Source organism: Chanodichthys erythropterus, chromosome 12 (assembly GCF_024489055.1).
Source record: "Chanodichthys erythropterus isolate Z2021 chromosome 12, ASM2448905v1, whole genome shotgun sequence".
Lineage (NCBI taxonomy): Eukaryota > Metazoa > Chordata > Actinopteri > Cypriniformes > Xenocyprididae > Chanodichthys > Chanodichthys erythropterus.
In genome coordinates, this window is record NC_090232.1 from 54,061,420 (window position 1) to 54,085,388 (window position 23,969).

Genomic DNA, 23,969 nt, shown 5'->3' on the forward strand with positions numbered 1-23,969 from the left:
GCGGACCAGGAAAAACTAAATCTGCTCTGCCCAGTGAGGGCTTTAGACACTTACGTCCACAGTCCACACTGAACAGTTATTTGTGTGTTATGGATCTCCTAACAAAGGAGGTCCGGCGTCCAAGCAGAGAATGAGTAAATGGGTGGTCGAGGCCATCTTGCTCGCTTATGAGTCCTCTGGGCAGCCTTCTCCTTTGGCTGTCTGGGCGCATTCTACCAGGGGTATGGCTGCCTCAAAGGCTTTGATGTCGGGGGTTGTCCTCAACGATATATGTGATGCTGCTGGGAGGTCGTCTCAGCATACCTTTATTAGGTTCTATAACCTTGATTTGGGCTCCACTCCAGGGTCCTCAGCACTGTCGTCCTGAAGAGATAACAGACAGGCATTTGGTCTCATGGACTAGTTGGGATAGCGTTCCCAAAGCGCTTATACAGCGTTGATTTTCCCATGAAAGGGAACGTCTCGGGTTACGTCTGTAACCCTGGTTCCCTGAATAAGGGTACGAGACGCTGCGTAGCTTAGCCATACTCCCTGCACGCCTGTGAGCGTCTGCTTCATCCTTCATCCTTCTCAGGGGTGCTTTATAGTTTCCTGGTCCGTGACGTCACCCACTCTGACGTCCCGTCACACTATTGGTTCGATTTCATGAGTGCTTCAAGACGAAACATGCAGAGGCGTTCCCAAAGCACTTATGCAGGGTCTCGTTCCCTTATTCAGGAAACCCGGGTTACAGACATAACCCGAGATGAAATTCCCTACATATAGGTCCCTTTCTCTGCACTGTAAAATCCAATAAGTAAATCTTACTTAAAAAAAGCATGCAGACCGATTGCCTTGAAAAAACCAAGTAAGGTGAAATAGGAATAATGTAGAACTAACAAGTGCCTGTCTAGTATTGTACACTTACAAGAGAGTTCCAGTAACTTAAAACAAATTTGTTCCCTTGTGATATGTACCTTAAGAGACCAGTTTTGTACCTTTGGTGACAATTTTGTACCTTTATTTAACAGTACAAAAATTGACCCTTCAAAAAGGGGACAAAATTGGCTTTGACAGCGTACAATCATTGACTATAATGAGATATATATATTTTACACACACATGCTGAATTAAAATCAGAATTTATTAAATCCTTTTCATTTTCACATTTTTAAACATTCCATATGACTCCATCTTGCTGGGTGTTAAAAAGTAACACTGAAGCAGTGTTAAATTTAATGAGATAATTGATTGATGATTAAGTGATAATTGACAATTAGTGGAGACACCTGATGTTAATAAGCAGAATCACTGAAGGAAAGAGAGAAAAAAGGTGTTAATTAATGTTTTATGAATGTTTCATTTCAAGTCACCATGAAAGAGGTCAGCGTTTGCTTTAGTTGGGCTCTTGACTCTTTACCTTTTATTATTAATGTTATTTTCTCTGGCTGCTCCAACTTTGTGTTTGTAAAGCACATTTGTTATGGTCAGAGAAAATAGGGTCTGGTCTGGTCACAATGTAATTTGATGATGATATAATCATCATGTGATGGCCTGATGTCGTTTAGAGTCTAAATCTCTGACTGTGTGCTTGATGTGTAGCTTTAGTATTAATGATTGTAGTCCTGTGACTTTACAGCTTGAGATCCAACAGTTGTATGAGTTTTTTTCCTTTTTTTTTAAGAATAATACATTATGCACTGAAGCGTCAGTGTTTAAACACACACAGACATCAAGAATCAGCATCTGATTCTCAAGAACGGTGACGATAAATAAATACAAAATACTGACAAACAGATCAACTCTGAACATCACAAAACAAGCTACTGTCACAACAAAACAACAGAAAAATAAAAGCAAACATGAACAATCTACGAAAATTACAGGACAATTCAGCTGCATAATTTATTCATGCAGCAATGCATGATGGGAGCCATGGATGAGTTTTGATTGGTGGCTCCCATCATGCACTGCAACATGAAGCACTTTGTTTGATTGTCACCATTGTTGAGGGTCATATGCTGATTCTTGATGTCTGTGTGTGTTTCAAAAAACCCTTCAGATTATAAAAGCTCTGCTGGATCTCAAGCGGTAACAGAGATTTACTATAAAGGAATAATATAACAACTATATCACCAGTTAATACTGGATGTCACCAATGAATCTGGCCATTTCACAATGAGAAAACACAACCATTATGACTGTGCTTCCCAAAGCATTGTAAACCTAAATTGAGCAACTTTAGCTCACATCACTTTTGGGAAACACAGCTCAGATCATAGTTTCTTTGGCCATAACAAATGTGCTTTACAAACACAAAGTTGGAGCAGCCAGAGATAAATTAATGTTAATAAATTGAGTCAAGAGCCCAACTAAAGGAAATGCTTTTCACCATCATGGTGACTTCAAACTAAACTTTCATTCAAACATTCAAACATTAACATCTAAACATCTGTTAATTCTCAGTAAGAACTTTTGTTGATGTATGACAGAAATCAAATCAAACTGGTTAATAATAAGTGTAATAATGTTTAATGGCTGGAAGTCAGTTGTAGTTGTTGTGTCTCTCTCTTTTTCTCTTGTTGTTTCTTCAGTGATTCTGCTTGTTATCATCAGGTGTCTCCATTAATTGTCAATCATCACTCAATCATCAATCAATTATCTCATTAACTTTAACACTGCTTCAGTGTTACTTTTTAACACCCAGCAAGATGGAGTCATATGGAATGTTTAAAAATGTTTAAAATGAAATGTTGTAAAATGTGAAAATGAAAAGGATTTAATAAATTCAGTGTGTGTGTGTGTGTGTGTAAAATATATATATATATATATATATATATATATATATATATATATATATATATATATATATATATATATATATATCATTATAGTCAACGATTGTACGCTGTCAAAGCCAATTTTGTACCCTTTTTGAAGGGTACTGTTAAATAAAGGTACAAAATTGTCACCAAAGGTACAAAACTGGTCTCTTAAGGTACAAATCACAAGGGTACAAATTTGTACCTTTGTACCATTGTACCCCTAAAGATATAATTATGTACTTTGTTTTCTGAGAGTGAAAGGCAATCCAGTTTACTTGTTAAAACCATACAAACCGATTGGTTTAAAAAATAACAAGTAAGTGTTACTCATTTGAGTAACGCTTACTTGGTTTTTTTAAGGCAATCAGTTTGCATAGTTTTAACAAGTAAACTGGATTGCCTTTGAAGTAAAGTAAACTCGGTAATTCCAAGTTGTAAGCAGAAAACATCACCTTAGCACAACTTGCATAAATGAGTTAGGAATACTCACAAAGTGTATTTTACTTGAAATGATTTAGTTGTTTAAAATAGTAATTCTGAGTAGTCTATACTAAGACAAGTAGGCTACATCTAATCTTGATCATCTCTGATTAAGTATACGATACAAATTTGTTTTAAGTTACTGGAACTCTCTTGTAAGTGTACAATACTAGACAGGCACTTGTTAGTTCTACATACTATTCCTATTTCACCTTACTTGGTTTATTCAAGGCAATCGGTTTGCATGCTTTTTTTAAGTAAGGTTTACTTATCGGATTTTACAGTGTGTCAGAGAAAGTGACGTCGCTTGCGTCTGCGCAGTGTGACCTGATGCAGCCCCACCGTGAGACACAGGAAACAGAAATACTGCAAAATAATAATAGTAATAACATGACTAAACAAGATGAAATAACGTTATAACATTCGTCTCGTCTCGTTTTGGTTGACGAAAATTAAGAGACATATTAGCATAGTTTTTATTTTGTAAACCACATTTAGTCTCATTTTTATTCGTCAACAATATTGTATTATACATTTAATTATAGTCATTGTCACATGACCAGCTTTTACTTTGCGTCTCGTCTCGTTTTCGTCACATGATAAAGGTCATAATTTTCGCTGATGAAAGCAACACTACTTGTGTTTCTGCTCGTCTCTTCTCCATTTCTGGTCTTGTTTCTCTGTCTTTCAGTGATTCTGCTTATCAGGTGTTCATCAGTGTCTGAATTCACTTTCTTCTTTTCATTCACTCTGTCAAGTGGACTATATTAGTGAACTAATGTAGGGAATAGTGAATGAGGGTATAGGTTGTGATTTATTTTGTTTTATTTAAAATAATACATTTTGAAGTCACCTTTATAGAGGTAAGCATTTGCTTTAGTTAGAGTCTTGACCCTCTAAATATTTTCTGCCTGTTGTAATTGACAGCTCATTTGTTACAGCAGATACATTACAGAAGACGATAAGATTACTTACTGATAATCTTAATTGCTTGATGAGGATAGACTAATGATAGTGGCCTGATTTCTCATCCAGAGTCTATTCTCTGATATGGTATTCAGGTTAACTTGTTTCATGTTATTGTAGCCCTATAATATTACTGCACATAATCCTGTCCTATTTTGATATTTCAAAAGTTTTTAAGTCATTACTCAGACAGGAACATGTAGACTCGCACAGACATCAAGATTCAGCATATAGGTTCAACAATGATGACAAAATATTCAGCTCAACAGATCAACTCACGAAACAAGCTACTAAAGTCACAAAACCTGTACGAGTCTAAAAAACAGAGCTCAAAACACTTTCTGTATAATGAATTTGAGAAAAAAAAAACAATTAGAAATAATTTTAGAGTTTTGTCTACAATTTAAAATAAAAGAAAACTTTAAAAATCTGTGATTTTTAGTAAAATTACAATTTTGACCCCAAGGTCCCCAAATCAGGAAACATAGCAGGGCGCCCACACGAGACTCTTGAAAAAGACTCTTGGCATTTGACAAAAGTACTGTAGAACCTTTAAAGCAGACATGGAAAGTCCAGGGGTCAGAAACTAAAAGTCCTGCTATGAAAAGTCCTGCCATATTTTTTATTCCACCCACTAAAGCAGTGTTAAAGATAATGAGATAATGAAGCGATTAATTGATTGACCATTATTGAAGACACCTGATGATAACAAGCAGAATCACCAAAGGAGAAAATCACAATGTGTAAGTCACCATCACGGAGATCAGGGTTTGCTTTAGTTGAGCTCTTGACTTTTTAATATTAGATTTAGTTTGGGCTGCTGTAACTGAGTTATAACAATCAGACAAGCAAACAGAAAAGATGGTCAGGTGGTGTTGGTTATGTTTTCACATAATCATTATTTGATCTGAATCACTGAACTCATTTAGAGCCCAATCTCTGGTTAGATTTACATTATTTTGCATTTACATTTGCAGTTACATTTACAAAATCTAATATTGAAAAGTCAAGGGTCAAGAGATCAACTAAAGCAAACACTGATCTCTGTGATGGTAACTTAAAATTTTGATTTTCTCCTTTGGTGATTCTGCTTGTTATCATCAGGTGTGTTCAATAATGTTCAATCATCACTCAATTTATCACTTATTTATCTCATTACGTTTAACACTGCTTCAGTGGGTAAAAAATATGGCAGGACTTTTACTTTCTGACCCCTGAACTTGGTTCCTCTATGATTATAAGAAAATGAACCACTTTTATTGCTAGTTATGCTGCATGTTTCTTTAGTTAACAGCAGTAGCTGTGTAGATGTTGATGCAGTGACAGTTATATTAGATGTTACATGTGATGTTGTTTGTTAATGGTTAACTACAAGAGTTTTACACAATGTTTTCTATTCCAGAAAATACCTGTAATGTAACTTTTATGTTTTGTTTTTTAATTACAATATGAATTATTTTACCTTAATTTTGTTTTTGGAATGGCAGACACTTCTGCCAGTAATTGATTTTTTTTTTTTTTTTTTTTACTTTAAAAATGATTATCTTTAAAAATTAAAAATTATTGTTATTAAAATGGGTAATGCAGCATCCGATAAATGCACACAAAGTAATTTCAATACACCAGATACATATCTTCACGCATTATGGTTATGTCCATCTGTTGCCCCTTTTTGGAAGGAAATAGTTGAAATATTATCAATGATGTTTACAGTTTTTTACAGATGCTAGGACACATTTCTCAATACTTGGGTCACTTTTGCAAAACTCTTCACACAGTGAGCACAACAGAAGTCTATGTGGGCTAAACTGAGGATCAATTATCATTGCTTTGGCACAAAATGCATTCAATGACTACATCTCTCAAATTTCATGAATTCTTTTCTCACTCAGACACAACAACTGCCAAAACTCTTTGTACTTACAGGCCAATTTGCACATGCTTACATACTGTTTTCAAAACTGTTAAACTTGTGTTCAAAACAATAACATAATACAAAACTGAATAAGACAGCAATTTGCTACATTCCTACAGTAATATTTTAAAGAAATATATTTTAAATCTTAAAATTAAATGCTATAAAAACAATTGAATTGTATCTGTATCAGTGGATGGTGTGTATACAAATTCTTGTATTTTGGAATTATAAAAAATTATAAAAATAAATAAACGACATAAAATATTGATGAATTCTGCATCATGTCTGATTCATTCCAGTAACATATATTGCAGTGAATTATAAACAGAGATGTGTCCTTGTTTTACACAAGAAAACATTGTATAATGCTACATGTTGTTAGTGTTTTTTAGGTCACTGTTTTGTGGGTGACAGAGTGTGTTTATCGGCTGTCAACCTTTGCTAGTGTTCTGGAAGAATAAGTTGATTTGAGACCTGAATTAAGTGTTTTGGTAGTTGTAGTGCATTTTGAATGTGAAATGAACTGTGTTGGTTAGGAGAACTGTGTGAAGAGTTTTGCAAAAGTGACCTAAGTATTGAGAAATGTGTCCTAGCGTCTGTAAAAAACTGTAACTGTAATATCCCAAGTATCCCATCACTATGTCTGTTAGGTGATACCTCCACAATACCAAAAATACAATAGAACATACCGCTCCTCTACTCTTGTCTCTAGCTGTTGCCAAGAAAACCATTCTCATACACTGGAAAAATAAAACACAAATTTCTATTACACAATGGCTCCGCTTCTTAAAAGAACATATTAGAAATGAAAGACAAACCACTATAGCAAAAAACAAACTGCAGGATTTTACAATTCAGTTCTCACCCCTCACCTCTACACTAGATGACTAGACATAATTTAAGATTATCGAGGGTTACTTGTATATTGTACACATTGCATCAACAAACTATTAGTGAATTGATGCCCCAAATCTATATAAAATCAGGATGCTTAGGTATGTAATTATACATAGACATCATCAGTGATATATATATTACCTACTTGACTCTGTCATTGGTGAGTTATTATGAATATATGGATGTCTATGTGCATGTAGGTATGTGTATTTATTTATATAGTATAGATACAGAGTCTTAACAGTAGTGGTTTTGTGTGTGTGTGTGTGTGTGTGTGTGTGTGTGTGTGTGTGTGTGTGTGTGTGTGTGATTATTAAGTTAAAAGCTGTTCTTTGAGCATTGGCCATGTGATAATTACTGCACCCATGCCTGACAATTACATTAACAAAGTGGAATTGATTTTCTCTTGTCCAACTCAAACTAAAGCGTTCAACTAAAGTTAAAGGAATGTAAGATTGAAATCTTGCTCTTGAGAAACGTATCACAGACTATAACTGTCATGTTGCCTTCAGTGCAAGTGCCCTTCAGCACAATAAACACAGAAACTCAATAAAATATGTGTGTATATATATATAAATGCATTTATTTATCAGTGACATTATACAGAATGTGAATGAAGCGTAAAATTAATAAAGAATGAGAACGTATTCGTAGACATTGCATCAGTCTAGAGCTGCACAGATTCGTTTTATTTCTCCACTATGATACGATAGATCACACATCATTATATACGACAGAGTAATATGTACACAATCATGATATATTAAATATTTCTGTTTTTCTTTCTCTTATAAAAGTATTTATTTGTGATATAATTGTTTTAAAAACTCCTGATGGACTGAACATAATTAACTTGTCATTTCATTCCTTTATAATAGTCAAAAGCAGTGTCTCTCAGCCCTGTTCCTGGAGCCAAACCAATCCTTCAAACTCTTCCCAATCAAACACACTTAATTTAATTCATCGGCTCATTAGGGCTGTGTTCCACTTCGCTTTTGGACACACACTCCCCTCAGGGGAATCCTCACTGACATTTTGAAGTGTGTTCCACTTTGATAAGTGGAAGATTATATACAATAGCCACTGTGTGCGCTTGTCCATAGGGCCCCATTTTTTGCCTTAGGTTTCAGAAGAGTGCTCAAGAACGCCCCCTTTGTGGCTGAAATGTGCTCTCGATATGCACTTTTTCTGAGCCTGCGAACTCTGCAACCCAACAGTCAAAGCGGCATCACGTCACGAAAGTGCGATTTTAGGCTGCCATTTGGGACAGGTGCCAGTAGTGGGCACTCGTTCAATGACGAAGTACAGCCAAGTGAATGAGACGGAGGGAGGTTACATCCAGGAAACATCCAGGAATAGGGTTAAGAAACACTGCTCTACAGATATAATTGTAATAATCTAATGCATTCTCTCTGCATAATCTTCTCTGCCGCTGTCATCTCTGAGCGTCTGCTTTCTCTTTGGTTTATTTATTCATTTTTCTTTATGTAGTGCATTCCTCCATTAAAATTGACCATTTTCTCTATAATTTTCAGCAGTTCTGTGACCTGATCTCTATTGTTAATGTGTTCGTTGTTGAATGCGTGATATCTGCCATAGCATGTCTGAATCAGCTGCTGTAGATCGTTGCTTTTGCTGATGTATTGCTCTACAGGTTTACCCTTCAGTGCATCAGCATGAGTGAACAGAATGATGGTGTACTTTACAGCTTCTTCTCCAAAGTTCTTCTCAATCCATTTCACTGCATTTTTCTCCTCCTCTGTGAAATTCACCCCTAATCTCAAAACCAGCAGGAACGCATGAGGACCAGGAGCAGACAGGCGGATACACTCATGTATTAAAGTATGAAGGTTTGTAGGACTGGCTGAAGTGTCAAACAGGCCGGGACAGTCAGTCACTGACAGATTTTGTCCACCAACAATAGCTTGTTGTGTCTCACATCTCTTTGTAACTGACACCAGAGAGTTTTCCGCAGTAAATGCTTCTCTGCCCAGGATTGTGTTTCCTGATGTGCTCTTTCCAGCTCCAGGTTTACCCAGAAGAACGATCCTCAGATCTGGTACAATTAAGGCATTTAGTTATATTCAATAAAGCATGATTTTATTTTGCAACATGTACTTTTATATGTATGTCTTTAAGTATTTGACACATATGAAATAAATATTGTGTAAATCACAACAAATCTTAGATATTGTTATGTTTATTATCTGCATAATAACAGAATAAAATTAAGAGAATATATATATATATATATATATATGTGTGTGTGTGTGTGTGTGTGTGTGTATACATTATCAAGAGATGAAAAAAAAATATCAAAAGAATTTTGATTGATTTTTTAAACGCATATTCGCCTATACATTTTAGTGTGTGATGAATAATAATTATATCTGGCATCTATCTTGTGAGAGAAATTAGTTTTTCACACACACACACACACACACACACACACACACACACACACACACACACACACACACACACACACACACACAAAATATATATATATGTAGATGGAAAACAGGTCATTTTGGGGACACCTGCCAAATTCCCTATTCTAGTGCCCATTATAAGTAAAGAAACATTTTTGAACTGTGTTGCACAAACTGTACCAACAGCACCAGCAGTTCCTTCAAATTAAGCATTAATCATTTTTTCCAACAAGTTTGTACACCAGTAACTGCCATTTGTTGCTAAATTGTATGTAGTTTAAAAGGCACAAACATAGTCACCTCAAGCACATTGTGTACTCTTTTGAGTGATATAGTTCACACATACTGTTTACTTTGTTTTGTCTATAAATACAGAAGCACAGTATTATAATAAATGTTGTGCAGGAAGGTTTTAGCTCACCTGGACGTTTACCTGCCATTTCTCAAACTGTCCTGTTTCAGTCTCCACCTGCAAAATACAGTGAACTGTTGCTGGAGTTTATGTAGTTTCCACTGATCTTACAGCACGTTTCACATTTACAGTCAATATTACGTGTTCTTAATAATGTGATTATTTCTGGTTACCTCGTATATTCCTCGAATGTTGTGGTAACAATTGTTTTAACTAAAACAAGACAGCAGAGAACCGCGCTAATGAAGCAAAGTGAAACTATCTTCACATTATGGACAGCCTAAGTCCAACTGTCAGGTGACTACGTAAGCAAGGTTTATGATTGGACACGTTAACACGATGTCACAGCAGTTTATCTGAGTTTAAAATATTGTTAAAATAATATATTATTTATTTGTACTCAAACATAATTATGTTAATATTTTGAAGCAGCAGAAAAGACAAAAATCTGACAACCAAAGACTAAAGCTAGGGCTATAAACACACAATAGTCAATGAACAACTAAACGAGACACAGATTGAACAAAATCAGTTACTACAGAAACAAACAATGACTTAGAAACCAAAGGATATTGGATCTAAATAAGAAACTGAACACAAAAGCAACAGAATGTAATAATATCAAAATAAGAATTTCTGCAGATGTACACAAAACTACATTAAACACTACGTTACATATCATAATAATACAATCAGATGTTCGAATCAATGATATCAATCTTAGAAACCTGTAAACATTAGTGTAAATGATATGCTGTTATATAAGTTCTGATGTGTAAATGTGTATCTTGTTGTGTCTGTTGTTTTGTTTTGGTTGATATGCACTTTTACATTTTAGAAATAAAAGGTTCACATCAACAAAGTCTGCATGTGTCTGTAGTTGCCTGTAGCTGATGCTATTGAGCATCCAATAAAGCCACTTTTTATTAGAAGTCGTCACGCTGTCAGGACTGTTCCAACATGTTCTGAAGCAAAATTTTAATCTCACATAGTGTGTGATTTGATGGGTATGCTACATTAGTTACCATACAAATAACCGCACCGACACTCGCCACAGACGGTCACATGCAGTTACTGACCAAAGTCTCAAGTTAATAATTATTGATTGCATTCAGTCATCAAATTAATGACTATACACAACAGTTATATTAGATAAAATATTAAATATTTGGGTGCATTTATTCAACTATGTATCTATTTTTTTTTTATGCAACAAAATCACTGGTGTTAAATTAACACTGCTCAATGTTCATATGGGACCAACCATTTGAGCTGTCTTAACTGAAAGCAACTTACATACAGTAATGTTTTTGTTTGTTTGTTTTTTTCTAAGATACATTTATAAAAACGTCTCAGGTTACGTATGTAACCATGGTTCCCTGAGAACAGGGAACTCCACTCTGCGCTGACTGCGCTATGGGGAACGTCCTCCGTGACCCGTGCTCGAAATGCCAAAAATCACCACACTCCAATCCTATTGGCCGGCGACAGCCTATCACGTCAAACGGCGCGAACCGTGACGTATAAAGGGAGCGCCTGGGGAAACAGCCGACATCTTCTTGTCTTTGAGCGACTGTAGCAGGCATCCCGCAGCATGGCATGAAAGCGCAGAGTCTCGTTCCCTGTTCTCAGGGAACCATGGTTACATACGTAACCTGAGACGTTCCCTTTCGAAAAGGAACTCCACTCTGCGCTGACTGCGCTATGGGGAACGATATACCCACGCCGCCATGCTAGAGGAGAATGCCAGTCCAAATGTCTGGACACACATCTGGCAGTTCCAGGGAAAAACCGGGGGCAGAACTCCAAGGCTGTTAGTGACAGCATTCCCTACGGCCAACAGCCCAAGCTGAGCCTAAAAGAGGCCTTCCGAAAAAAGCCTACCAAGGCTGCTCAAGCATCTGGAACCAACAGCCCGAGAGGGGGTGGTCCCTTTAAGGGAATGTGGCCAAGGAACCACAGGAACCTCGGCCAGTCACTCGGGGGGAAAAATCCATCCCGCTGCCACCAAGGAGGCCTACCCAGATCCAGCGAAGCTAAGTCTGGCCTAGCCAACCTTGTCTGATATACAGAATCTCCAAGCGCAAACTCCAGAGAGGAGAGCAGGAAAGAGCGACTGCGAAAGGGCAGTAAGCAACTCAAACACACACACTGAGATGGGCATCCTGGAGAGCGGAACTCAGCTAAACGCTATGGACCCTCGTATGAGGGGAGTACAACCACTCATCCACGGATCTACTCAGCCGTTAACAAGGTGCTGAGGAGGCTGTGCGCTAAAGACCCCTGACCCAGGGGAACACAAACCAGCCTGGGGGCCGGTCTAACGGGAGACTTCATAGAAGTCTACAACCATACCAGCTTAGGGAGCTAAGCACAATTACGCAGTTAACCCCAAAGGGAAGTACAAAGCTCAACCTAACAGACAGACCGTAAAGCGGGCACATAGTCATGGAGGCCGGGAAAAGGGCCTACAACATAACCAGAGTTCACCAGAGAACCAGAACTGAATGCAGACGGCGGTAGCCCAGGATGGCCTGTAGGGCCACACCCTATTGCATATCAAGGTGGAGCAAACACCAAGACATAACAGCTGCAAGTGCCCACGAGACAGCCCGTCCAACACAAACTAACGAGCAGTGCACTCGGTGAAGTACCTTCTACTCTTTAAGCAAGAGGAGTACAACATACGCCATCATGCGCTAAGGAAAGGCCCCGTGGGCCTATAATCCCAGCAGGCACGTGGCATCAGCTCGTGGCAGTGTTTTCAGGGTTCAAGCTGAACAGACCAACTACACAGGAGGTTATAGTCAACCCGAGACCCGGCCAGCCGGCGAAACCATCCCTTTTGTTTGTCAAAGGTCAGCATGCTCCACAGGAGGCCTTTACGGCCTACCCGTCACACGCGACCTCAGCCAGCGGCCACTAAAGTTCTAGGAGCAAAAATAGAACCTGTTAGATAGACAGAAAATATTTTAGCTCGACTAGAGCTAAAGGGAATAAACGCACAAATTACTCAGTAAAAACATCTTTTATTCTCAGCGAGAGGAGTACCAAGCTAAACTCCGACATGCTAGCAAAGGAAGGCCTGAAAGTGGCCTGTAACCTTAAAAGCGCGCGGCGATAGCTAGTGCGTTTATACAACACCCAAGGGGTATGAGACATACAGAAACCCATACAAGCTGTGCCAACATGCTAGGTAAGACATGAAAGGAGGCCCCAGTGGGGGCCAATGACTTCCATAAACATCTGGCAACGACAGAGTAACGTATGACTCATCATGGAATGATGCCCGTACACGACCAGCGTAGCTGGGCCAACAGGAAGCTATAAGAGAGGCCTGGAAAGGCCTGCCACTTAAAGAACCATGTGGTACCAGCCCGTGGTCATGACAGGGCCCTAGCTACAAGGAAGGGCCAGTATAACCTAAAATGACAATTTCAAGGGAACTAGCTACACAACCTGAGCCAAGGCATACACATTCCAGCAGGCAATGTTAATATGCTAAACAGCATGAGCGTAACCAGCATCGTAGACCAACAGCGCTGTATCCAAACAAGCTGCATACAGAGAGGCTAAAAGGCAAATAGCCAACAATCAAACAGCAATGAACCCCAGATGCTGTGGTGCAAACGACCGGGAGAAGTCTGGTAAACAAAATTCCCTACACTCACCCTGAGTGTGCAATCCAACAGGTGATGCACTCAGAGAAACACAAACCCTAACCGGGGAGTACAACAACAATAACACCGTATTCATATATAGAGGCCGGATAAAGCCTGCTATCATAGACAACAGCAGCACAAGCACGCTCTACATAACACGCCTGCATAAACATATGAAGGGGAAATATGGGCAAAAAACGGCCAGCAACTTCCTCAGAAGGAGGCCAGAACTAGGAACTATACAACCACAGGGGGAATAGTCATAACAGAGGGATGTAAACAAATATACACCTAACCTAGTTCTAGCCTAGCCGCTAGCTAAGGACTGTAAGTAGACCACGCTACACTCGGGCTACAAATTCCCAAACACACGGAGGAAGCAGCGCGAGCGACAGCATTAGGTGGCCGAAAAACCGGCCAACACTACTGACAATAGCGAACGCGAGTTCTAGCTATACACAGTATCAGCCGAGAAACTACACCAACGCTAAACAACAAAGCGGCCATAAAGGGCCTGCCTGTAACAGTCAGCCTAACATACAGTTATTTGCCCAAATAACCCCTTAGAAACATGAACAGATGACAACTATATGCACGGGAAGCTATACAGGAAAAGCAAGGTCTATATTGAGAATGAAAAATGGACCTGGCTTACCTCCTGCGGCTCGTAGAACACAGATTCCTCCCCGATTCGTCACACGGAGGGGAAAATCTAAAGTCCCATAAGCCCAAAAGCGCTTTCACTATCAAGCCAGACGGCGGGCCGTCAGGAATATATCCATCATAGGCCCACAACATCAGCCCGACTGTAAAGCCCGCAGCATATAGATGTCACAAACGCTACCGGGAGGCGAAGGAAGAGCGAGGGCGAGAAAAAGCCCTCGCGAGAGCGGAGATCGATTACCGGCGCTGCTGGCGCCGCTCCTCGATCACCTCCCTCAAATCTTGCTTCTTCCTTCTAGCATCTCGCCGTCTCTGCGACTTATTCCGAGGAGGAGGAGGCGCACGAGCGGCGACACTTTCCCTCTGGGCCTGCCTCTGAGCCTCGGCTCGAGACGGCCCGGGATCTCCCGGCTGTCTGGGCCCAGAGCTGGATCTGAACGGGATGCAAGATCTAAACGCAGCGGAGCGCGTTTTCGCCTCCCTGATCAAGATCCGTAAGCAGATCAGCCTGGTACGCCAGAAGCACCGTCATCGTGTGCAACGCCGCACCAGCCTGACCTGCAGCGGCGTAAGCCCTGACATTCAAACGTGACGTCACCTTCAACGCTTTGGATGGCAGGGCCCTCGCCGGAGTTGCTGGGCCAAGGGAAGAGAGAAAAAGATCGTCTAACCTGCTGCAAGCGGGTTCCCTCCTCACGCGCTCCCAGGGCAGCCGCAGTCTGCTCGAAGCGCGTTCCATAACCTCCAGCAACTCCGAAAAACGCCGCGGGCTCGCCCGCTTCTCCCGCCTCGGCCATCTTCTGCTCTCCGGGGCTTTGGACCAAGAGAGCACTCGCTCCTGAGTCCGAGGATGTTAAAGATAAAACATCGACGTCACCCGCCAGAAGCGCGTCCTCGTCAGTCGCTTCAGCTTGAGAAAGATTGACACCCCTCTCAAATTCTTCAGCGAGCTCCACCTGCGAGTCCCATGATTACAATCGCCGCTGAGCCTCAGCACGAGCGGGGCCAGAACCACCAGGCAGCGGTGGTGGCACCTCTCCCCTCGAGAAGAGGGCCAAACGAGAACGGAGCGTTTTCATAGGAAAACGCTCACAGTTAGCACAGGCAGCACCCTCGAGTACTGTCCGTGCGTGCTCCTCGCCCAGACAGAAAACGCACAAGTTGTGTGTGTCCTCCGGTGTCAGAAACCTGGGACAAGGATCAGCACACTTCCTGAACAATTTAGCAGACATATTTTCTTTGGCAGAGTGAAAATGGCACGAGCAAAAGCAGTCGCGAAAAGACAAGAGGATGTCGGCTGTTTCCCCAGGCGCTCCCTTTATACGTCACGGTTCGCGCCGTTTGACGTGATAGGCTGTCGCCGGCCAATAGGTTTGGAGTGTGGTGATTTTTGGCATTTCGAGCACGGGTCACGGAGGACGTTCCCCATAGCGCAGTCAGCGCAGAGTGGAGTTCCCTTTCGAAAGGGAACTACTTAAATGTCCTAATTGAACTAATTGAACCTAATCCTGGCTTAATCTAAACCTGCCTGTGAAACCATTGCAGGTTTCAAACAGAGATGTTGTCAAAGAGGCATAACTTCCGGACTGCAGCTTTAAAGGTTAGTGTGATGTTCCTGAAACATTCTTTCAATCATTCAAACACCTGCTGTGAACAAACACTGAAAGAAAGAGAAATAAGAACACAAACTACAACTTTCTTCAGCCACAGCCTTAGATGAACTGAAGATAAAATACATTAAATCTCTGAAGATCTGATTCAACAACTCCACAAACAGCATTACCAGCTTCACTTATTACACTGTGAAATCTAATTAGTTAGTCTTACTAAACAAAGCATGCAAGCCAAATGCCTTAAAAAAAGTAAAGTGAAATAGGAATAGTATGTTGCACTGACAAATGCTTAGTATAGTTTACTTACACTAGAGTTCTAGTGAAAGAAATGCAGAAAATACTTGATAATTTACTTTAGATTTACAAAGTCTGAATGTTGAATGCTGAATGTTGAAATCTGTGCATGACTCAAGTATTATCAATTACAAGATAGTGTCACAAATATAGAGGGACTATATCAGCCCAATCAAGTGTTTCACAATGTGTTTATGACATAAGTGTTAGCAATAAAATTGTAAAAGTTAGTTAGACTGCCCCAACATCCAGTAACCCTGGGTTCATCACTGAGAATGTGTCCAAGTAGCATCAGAAGATTTTTGTATTGAGTAGTATAGAATATAATATAGAAAAATAATAGAAAGTTTACTGCAATTTAATGTTCTGTTGGGATTTAAAGTGTTTCTGTTTTTAGGTCAAGGATAAGACCAAGAAACATTGATAATAATCTGCATATTGCTTTATTTAAAGAGCAATATCAGTGTAGTTGCCAATGCAGTGATTAATTCATGCATGTGTGCTACTGCTAATGGTTAGCTTGAGGTTTTAAAGTTACGGTAATGTTTTTAAAGGCTAAATTTGGTTATTTATGTTTTAAATAAGCAATATTCTTTATTAGAGGACTCAAATGATATATATTCACAGTATTACTACGGTAACATACTGTTAAATATACTACAATAGCCACTGTCCTGGAGAGTTTTGCTCCAACCCACCTGCCTGTAGATTTCTAGTTAACCATCAGACCATGATTAGCTTGTTCAGGTGTGTTTGATTATAGGGTTGAAGAAAAACTCTGCAGGACAGAGGCCGTCTGAGATCGACATTGGCCACCCCCTGGTAAATAGTATATATAGTTTTTAAAGGGCACCTGTTATGTCCCTTTATACAAGACAAAATATGTCTCTGATGTCCACAAAGTGTGTATGTTTGAGTATACGTTTTGGCTCAAAACACCCCACAGATCATTTTTTATAGCATGTTAAAATTGCCACTTTTGGGGGGTAAGCAAAAACACACAGTTTTTGTGTGTCCCTTTAAATGCAAATGAGCTGCTGCTCCCTTTGAAGAAGAAGGTGCTTTTTTAAGAGCTCACACACTGAAAATGTCAGAAACTGTTAGTAGCGGTGTTCAGCCTTATGCTTGAAATGGAGTCAGACAATGAGAGCCAGAGAATATATGCTGCAGTTTTATGCTGAGTTTTATGAAGTTTATTGTACTTCACACAAAAGATGAAGCATCCACTTTCAATCAAGAAAGTCACAGTAAGAGCTTAATAAAACACAGTGCAAGTGTGCATTAAAATATTATCCATAAACTCTCTCTCCCTTGAATTATCATCAACATACACAGCAAAGTCACAGAAACACTCGTTACAACTAACAGTAAAGAAATATATAAAGACCTTATGCCTTTTCAGAAGGTGCTTAATAAACTGGTAAACTTTACATCCGTAAATCAACTCTGATTAATTATAATAAAGTGTGCATTCTCCCTTTCAATACTACCATATCCAGTATTGCTCCAGAGACTATATGCTAGATCATGAAGAGTTGGTACTGATCCATTCTTTGTATTGTCCCTTTGTATTGACATTCGTTCACAAAACAGCCTGGTGTAAAATGATTCACGCAGACATAAACTAATTTAGGTATATTTTGGGCCACATTCTTTTCAAAAATAAAACGAATCAGCGGCTCTGATGTCAGGAGTACATGAAGACTGTTATGTTCACTCTTACATCCAACTACAAAACACCTAAATCACTTACGAGACATTCTTGTCACTACAGCTGCTCCAGCCTGGAGAAAATGGCGGACTGTGTACAACTCACTCAGGGCGGGTCTATGCTAATACAGCAGAGGCTGTCAGCAGTTGTGAGTGGGGCCTGTGCAAAGTGACATTACTTTACCAGGAATCTGCTAAACGGCTTGTTCTGAGAACTGCTTATGATTTATGGGGTTTAAAAAAGAAGGAGTGGGTGGATTTTTATCATTAATGAGAAAACCACCTATACGACACCCTTCGGTCTCACTATGATAGTTTAGTATTTCTGCATCATGAAATAAATCAAGAATATGGTTCTTCATAAAATAAGCATGAATAAAAATATTTATTAAGCATTTATGATGCAAGTTAAAAATGACTCACTATTTGGAAGATATTGCGTTAAAGTTTAAACTTGCAGCTGTGCCGTCATCTTCTTCTGCTGCTGCACTTACTGGAGATGCTGTTGCTTTCATACCAATACCAGTTTTTGCCAGGAATGCTGCACATGAAATCATTCTCCAACAGCTGTGACTTCTCCTGCAGCAGTGATGTCACGTTCTCCTGCAGTTGTGATGTCACGTTCTCCTGCAGCGGTGATGTCACGTTCTCCTGCAGTTGTGATGTCACGTTCTCCTGCAGCGGTGATGTCACGTTCTCCTGCAGCGGTGATGTCACGTTCTCCTGCAGCTGTGATGTCACGTTCTCCTGCAGTTGTGATGTCACGTTCTCCTGCAGTTGTGATGTCACGTTCTCCTGCAGCAGTGATGTCACGTTCTCCTGCAGTTGTGATGTCACGTTCTCCTGCAGCGGTGATGTCACGTTCTCCTGCAGTTGTGATGTCACGTTCTCCTGCAGTTGTGATGTCACGTTCTCCTGCAGTTGTGATGTCACGTTCTCCTGCAGCGGTGATGTCACGTTCTCCTGCAGTTGTGATGTCACGTTCTCCTGCAGTTGTGATGTCACGTTCTCCTGCAGCAGTGATGTCACGTTCTCCTGCAGTTGTGATGTCACGTTCTCCTGCAGTTGTGATGTCACGTTCTCCTGCAGCGGTGATGTCACGTTCTCCTGCAGTTGTGATGTCATATTCTCCTGCAGCAGTGATGTCACGTTCTCCTGCAGTTGTGATGTCACGTTCTCCTGCAGCTGTGATGTCACGTTCTCCTGCAGCTGTGATGTCACGTTCTCCTGCAGTTGTGATGTCATATTCTCCTGCAGCAGTGATGTCACGTTCTCCTGCAGTTGTGATGTCACGTTCTCCTGCAGTTGTGATGTCACGTTCTCCTGCAGCGGTGATGTCACGTTCTCCTGCAGCGGTGATGTCACGTTCTCCTGCAGCGGTGATGTCACGTTCTCCTGCAGCTGTGATGTCACGTTCTCCTGCAGTTGTGATGTCACGTTCTCCTGCAGTTGTGATGTCACGTTCTCCTGCAGCGGTGATGTCACGTTCTCCTGCAGCGGTGATGTCACGTTCTCCTGCAGCGGTGATGTCACGTTCTCCTGCAGCGGTGATGTCACGTTCTCCTGCAGTTGTGATGTCACGTTCTCCTGCAGCGGTGATGTCACGTTCTCCTGCAGCGGTGATGTCATATTCTCCTGCAGCAGTGATGTCACGTTCTCCTGCAGCGGTGATGTCACGTTCTCCTGCAGCGGTGATGTCATATTCTCCTGCAGCGGTGATGTCATATTCTCCTGCAGCTGTGATGTCACGTTCTCCTGCAGCGGTGATGTCACGTTCTCCTGCAGCGGTGATGTCATATTCTCCTGCAGCGGTGATGTCATATTCTCCTGCAGCAGTGATGTCACGTTCTCCTGCAGTTGTGATGTCACGTTCTCCTGCAGCGGTGATGTCATATTCTCCTGCAGCTGTGATGTCACGTTCTCCTGCAGCAGTGATGTCACGTTCTCCTGCAGCGGTGATGTCATATTCTCCTGCAGCTGTGATGTCACGTTCTCCTGCAGCGGTGATGTCATATTCTCCTGCAGCTGTGATGTCACGTTCTCCTGCAGCGGTGATGTCATATTCTCCTGCAGCTGTGATGTCACGTTCTCCTGCAGCGGTGATGTCACGTTCTCCTGCAGCGGTGATGTCATATTCTCCTGCAGCAGTGATGTCATATTCTCCTGCAGCGGTGATGTCATATTCTCCTGCAGCAGTGATGTCATATTCTCCTGCAGCTGTGATGTCACGTTCTCCTGCAGCGGTGATGTCATATTCTCCTGCAGCGGTGATGTCATATTCTCCTGCAGCGGTGATGTCATATTCTCCTGCAGCGGTGATGTCATATTCTCCTGCAGCTGTGATGTCATATTCTCCTGCAGCGGTGATGGCAGAGTACAATAATACCAACTACCAAACCCAATTAGCGCTACACATACAAATAATGTGCTCATTATCTTCCTCAATGGCATTTTTGTTTTTTTAAACATTTTATGGTTTTTAAACATCTCAATAGTGTAATGGCTCTTTTTATTTTTCTGCATTATTGTGTCGATCTTTTTCAGCAGTTCTGTGACCTGACCTCGATTGTTTCTGTCCTCATTGTTGAATGAGTGATATCTGCCACCACAGCTGTTAACTAATTCCTGCAAATGATCACTTTTCCTGATGTATTCTTCCAAAGGCTTTCCCTTCAGCCGATCAGCGTGAGTGAACAGAATGATGGTACGGCACAAAGCTTCATCTCCAAAGTTCTCCTGAATCCATTTCACCGTGTCTCTCTCCTCTTTTGTGAATCTCACACCCAGCTTTAGCACCAGCAGAAACACATGAGGACCAGGACCAGACATCTCTACACACTTTTCTATTTCAGTCTTCAGTTGTTGTTTTGTCACAGCGGTATGAAACAGTCCTGGAGTGTCAGTTATAGAGATGGTCTTTCCATCCACCACTGCTTTCTGTTTCTCACACAATTTATTGGCCGATTTCATAAAATCATCAACTTCAAATGTGTCTCTGCCCAGGATTGTGTTTCCTGCTGCACTTTTTCCTGATCCAGTTTTACCCAGAAGAACGATCCTGAGATCACACTCTAAAAAGAAAAGAAAGTTTTTTTTTAAATGTACACGCAAATATACATTCATATCCGGTCAATGATAATGTAACTTGATCAATGAATGATTTGATTCAGTTAACTTTTAAGTCAATTAGATTGATTAATAAGATTTTACTATAGTCAGTCATGTCAATTATGCTGATATAACCCTTCCTTGAAACTTAACTTCATAATGGATATTTATGGATTGTTTATTTATGGACTGATGGTTGTTTGTTTGTTTTGTTTTTGTACTCTCTAGATTTCATATAATATTCTATTCAAAATTCAATATAATTGGAGCATGAGCGGCATGACTGTCTCTCCTTTTTGGTATCTGCTGTCATATCAGGTTTTGCAATGCGTATGCAACTTTATCAATGATATATATATGCATTTACCTAAAAGATAAAGCATTATACACACTAATTACAGTTGATGAAACTGATGTGTAAAAAAACTGCTAAACATTTTTTGTACTCTTAGTAATATTCAAAGATTATTGCTGAAGTGGTGAGACAATTAAAATCCAAACATGCTTTAAAATCAAAGGTTCATCCTGAAAGCTGACTATAATACTAAGAGAACTTGAACATGTTTTTTTTTTCTATTCTATTTATATTTTGTTTATCAAGAGAATAATGTTTCTATAGAAGATATGCATACACTTTTCTTTTAACATTCTTGTCATGTTACAGTTAACTAAACATAAATTAACAGTATTCATGAGTTTATACAGACCTTTCTTTGTTGAAGTCATTGTCATTGCGCTGTCTTCTCTCTGAACTGTTTTCTGCTCAGAGTGAAAGTGCAGCAGCTCCTCTTATGGCAGTCAAACCCTTGTTCAATGATCATGTGACTATTTCTTTTTAGTTTCTCTATTGATTATATGCTCACATTTGTTATACTTTAAGTTCTCAAACACACAAAATACACAATGGCCTATAAAAACTACATACTTGTTTCTCTGATGTTGTTACATTAGTGTGGCAGGTCAGTCCTTTTTCCATTCGGGAAGAGCTTTTTTTCCCTCACACACTTTGAATAGACACATCTGAAAATGCCACTTGAGGGCGCTATAAATGTGCACTGGAGCAAACCTTACAGGTCTTAGATCCTTACATACTTATAGGATTAGTTCACTTTGAAATGAAATTTACCCCAAGCTTTACTCACCCTCAAACCATCCTAGGTGTGTATGACTTTATTCTTCTGATGAACACAATCTGAGAAATTTATTTCATGCGTTTCTGCTCGTCTCAGTTTCTGCATCCCAATTCGCCTATACAACACCCTAAAAGTATGTACTGTTTTTGTGAAGTGCTTTTGAGTGTGTAGCTGAAGAGAATAATCAAACTACTCACCCTACTGTGGGACCGCTCTGTCGCTTACTTACGTGCATCCTGTCCCTGTTTAATCTGCCCTGTCAATCATCCTGTCACAGTTAAAATTCTCCACATTTAATTTAATTTCCTGTCGTATCGGAGAGAAATGTAGCAGCACGTTGATCTGCCAGTTGTGGGTCTTTCATGTGGAAAATCTCTGTATCATTAAAAAAGTTTACAATGCTGTTGCAAATGAAATCTAACGTGGATAAACTGAATAAATATCCTTTCATCAGGTTTGATATAGTGATTATTAATCACTGAAACCCTTTTATCTATAAAAACATTACTGATGTGCATCTTGAGACAAAAGAATGGCCCTGACCTATTTTAAAGTAATGAACTGAGAAGAACTCTAAATTCCCTTTATCTTTTGACATATAATAGGTCAATGTACATTTAAGCAAACTGGTGCATTTTTAAGTAAATAATGTCTCATTTGCATATTTTACATTACATTTTTAGAAAACTTGTAATACAAAAAAATGTCTGCAAATCTTATTGTGATTAATCTACTGAGGAAAGATGGTGAAAACTATTTTCAGTGTTTGGGTAGTTTTTATGTTACCCACCGATAGGAAAGAAAAATAAAAAAAAGAGATCTCTTTAACATCTCAAATGTTTCCCCTAGGCATAAATGAGGTTACTTTAACATCAAATGGAGACTTTTGCTTTAGTCTCCTGCTTCTCACACTTGTCTCCTGAGAAAAAAGCTCTAACACTCTCACAAATGGTCTGCTTTAAAGATTCAGAACCACTTCACAGATTTTTCTCCTTAGATAGAGACTCTGAGGCTCCTGAGAATTTGCTCATTGGCAAAATGCACCTTAGCACAGCCCTCACTTAGCCTCCAGAAAGCCTTAGTGCTGTTTTATTGAAAACAATAAAGTTTGAAATCACTGTTATGGAGGTAAGCGTTTGCTTTATTTGGGCTCTTGACCCTTGACTTTAATGTTTCTCTGGCTGCTGTAACTGTGTGTTTTTGAAGCACATTTGTTATTGCAAAAGTTATGAGAAGTAAAACAGATCTGATAATTCAGTCATCATGTATTTTTACAATAAAGAGATTTCTTGTTTCTCAATTTGGATTCCTTTCTCTCAGAACTTTCTCATGTCTCTGTTCCCAGATAGCAAGCAATGATTGAAACCATGTTAAATCAATGTTAATGTGTCAACGTTAACCTCATTGAATCAATATCACTTTTGCACCCTCAATTAATGTTGAAATCAATGGGAAATGGCATTGAATCAATGTTTGCACTGTTAGAAAATGAAACACAACAACTATAACTGATTTAAAGCAAGCCTCAGCTGTTGTAAACTGGATCCAAATATAAACCTTTCACATGGAGAAAACTGCTCTTCCCTTGATGAAGCTAAAATTTCCTTGAAACCTTGCAAAATGATGATTAAAAGGAAGAAAATGCATTTGTGGAGATAAAAATGGAAGTGGACTAAGAGTGTGCAAATTTTTAAGAACTTTTACAGTTCTGTGAGTTTTGGTCTTACCTATCCATGCTTATAGATTTTGGTGAGAAATTACAGTAAATAAGAGTTGGGGGGTGATTTTTTTTTTTTTTTATCTAATATTTGTTACTTGTCATTGAAATCATCTGGATTGTTCAAAATTAATACACCATTTTAAACTTAGAATGCTCT

General features: G+C 39.7%; 1 protein-coding gene across 1 annotated transcript; it reads right to left on the reverse strand.

Annotated features, from left to right (window-relative positions):
- Window positions 1-7,765: 7,765 nt before the first annotated feature.
- LOC137031933 (GTPase IMAP family member 9-like) lies at window positions 7,766-10,138 on the reverse strand. The gene is made up of 2 exons (XM_067403321.1): window positions 9,919-10,138; window positions 7,766-9,121 (listed from the first exon to the last, which is right to left on the reverse strand). Exons 1-2 carry the CDS (start codon window positions 9,935-9,937, stop codon window positions 8,535-8,537), a joined length of 606 nt encoding a protein of 201 aa, XP_067259422.1. The 5' UTR covers window positions 9,938-10,138; the 3' UTR covers window positions 7,766-8,534.
- Window positions 10,139-23,969: the final 13,831 nt, after the last annotated feature.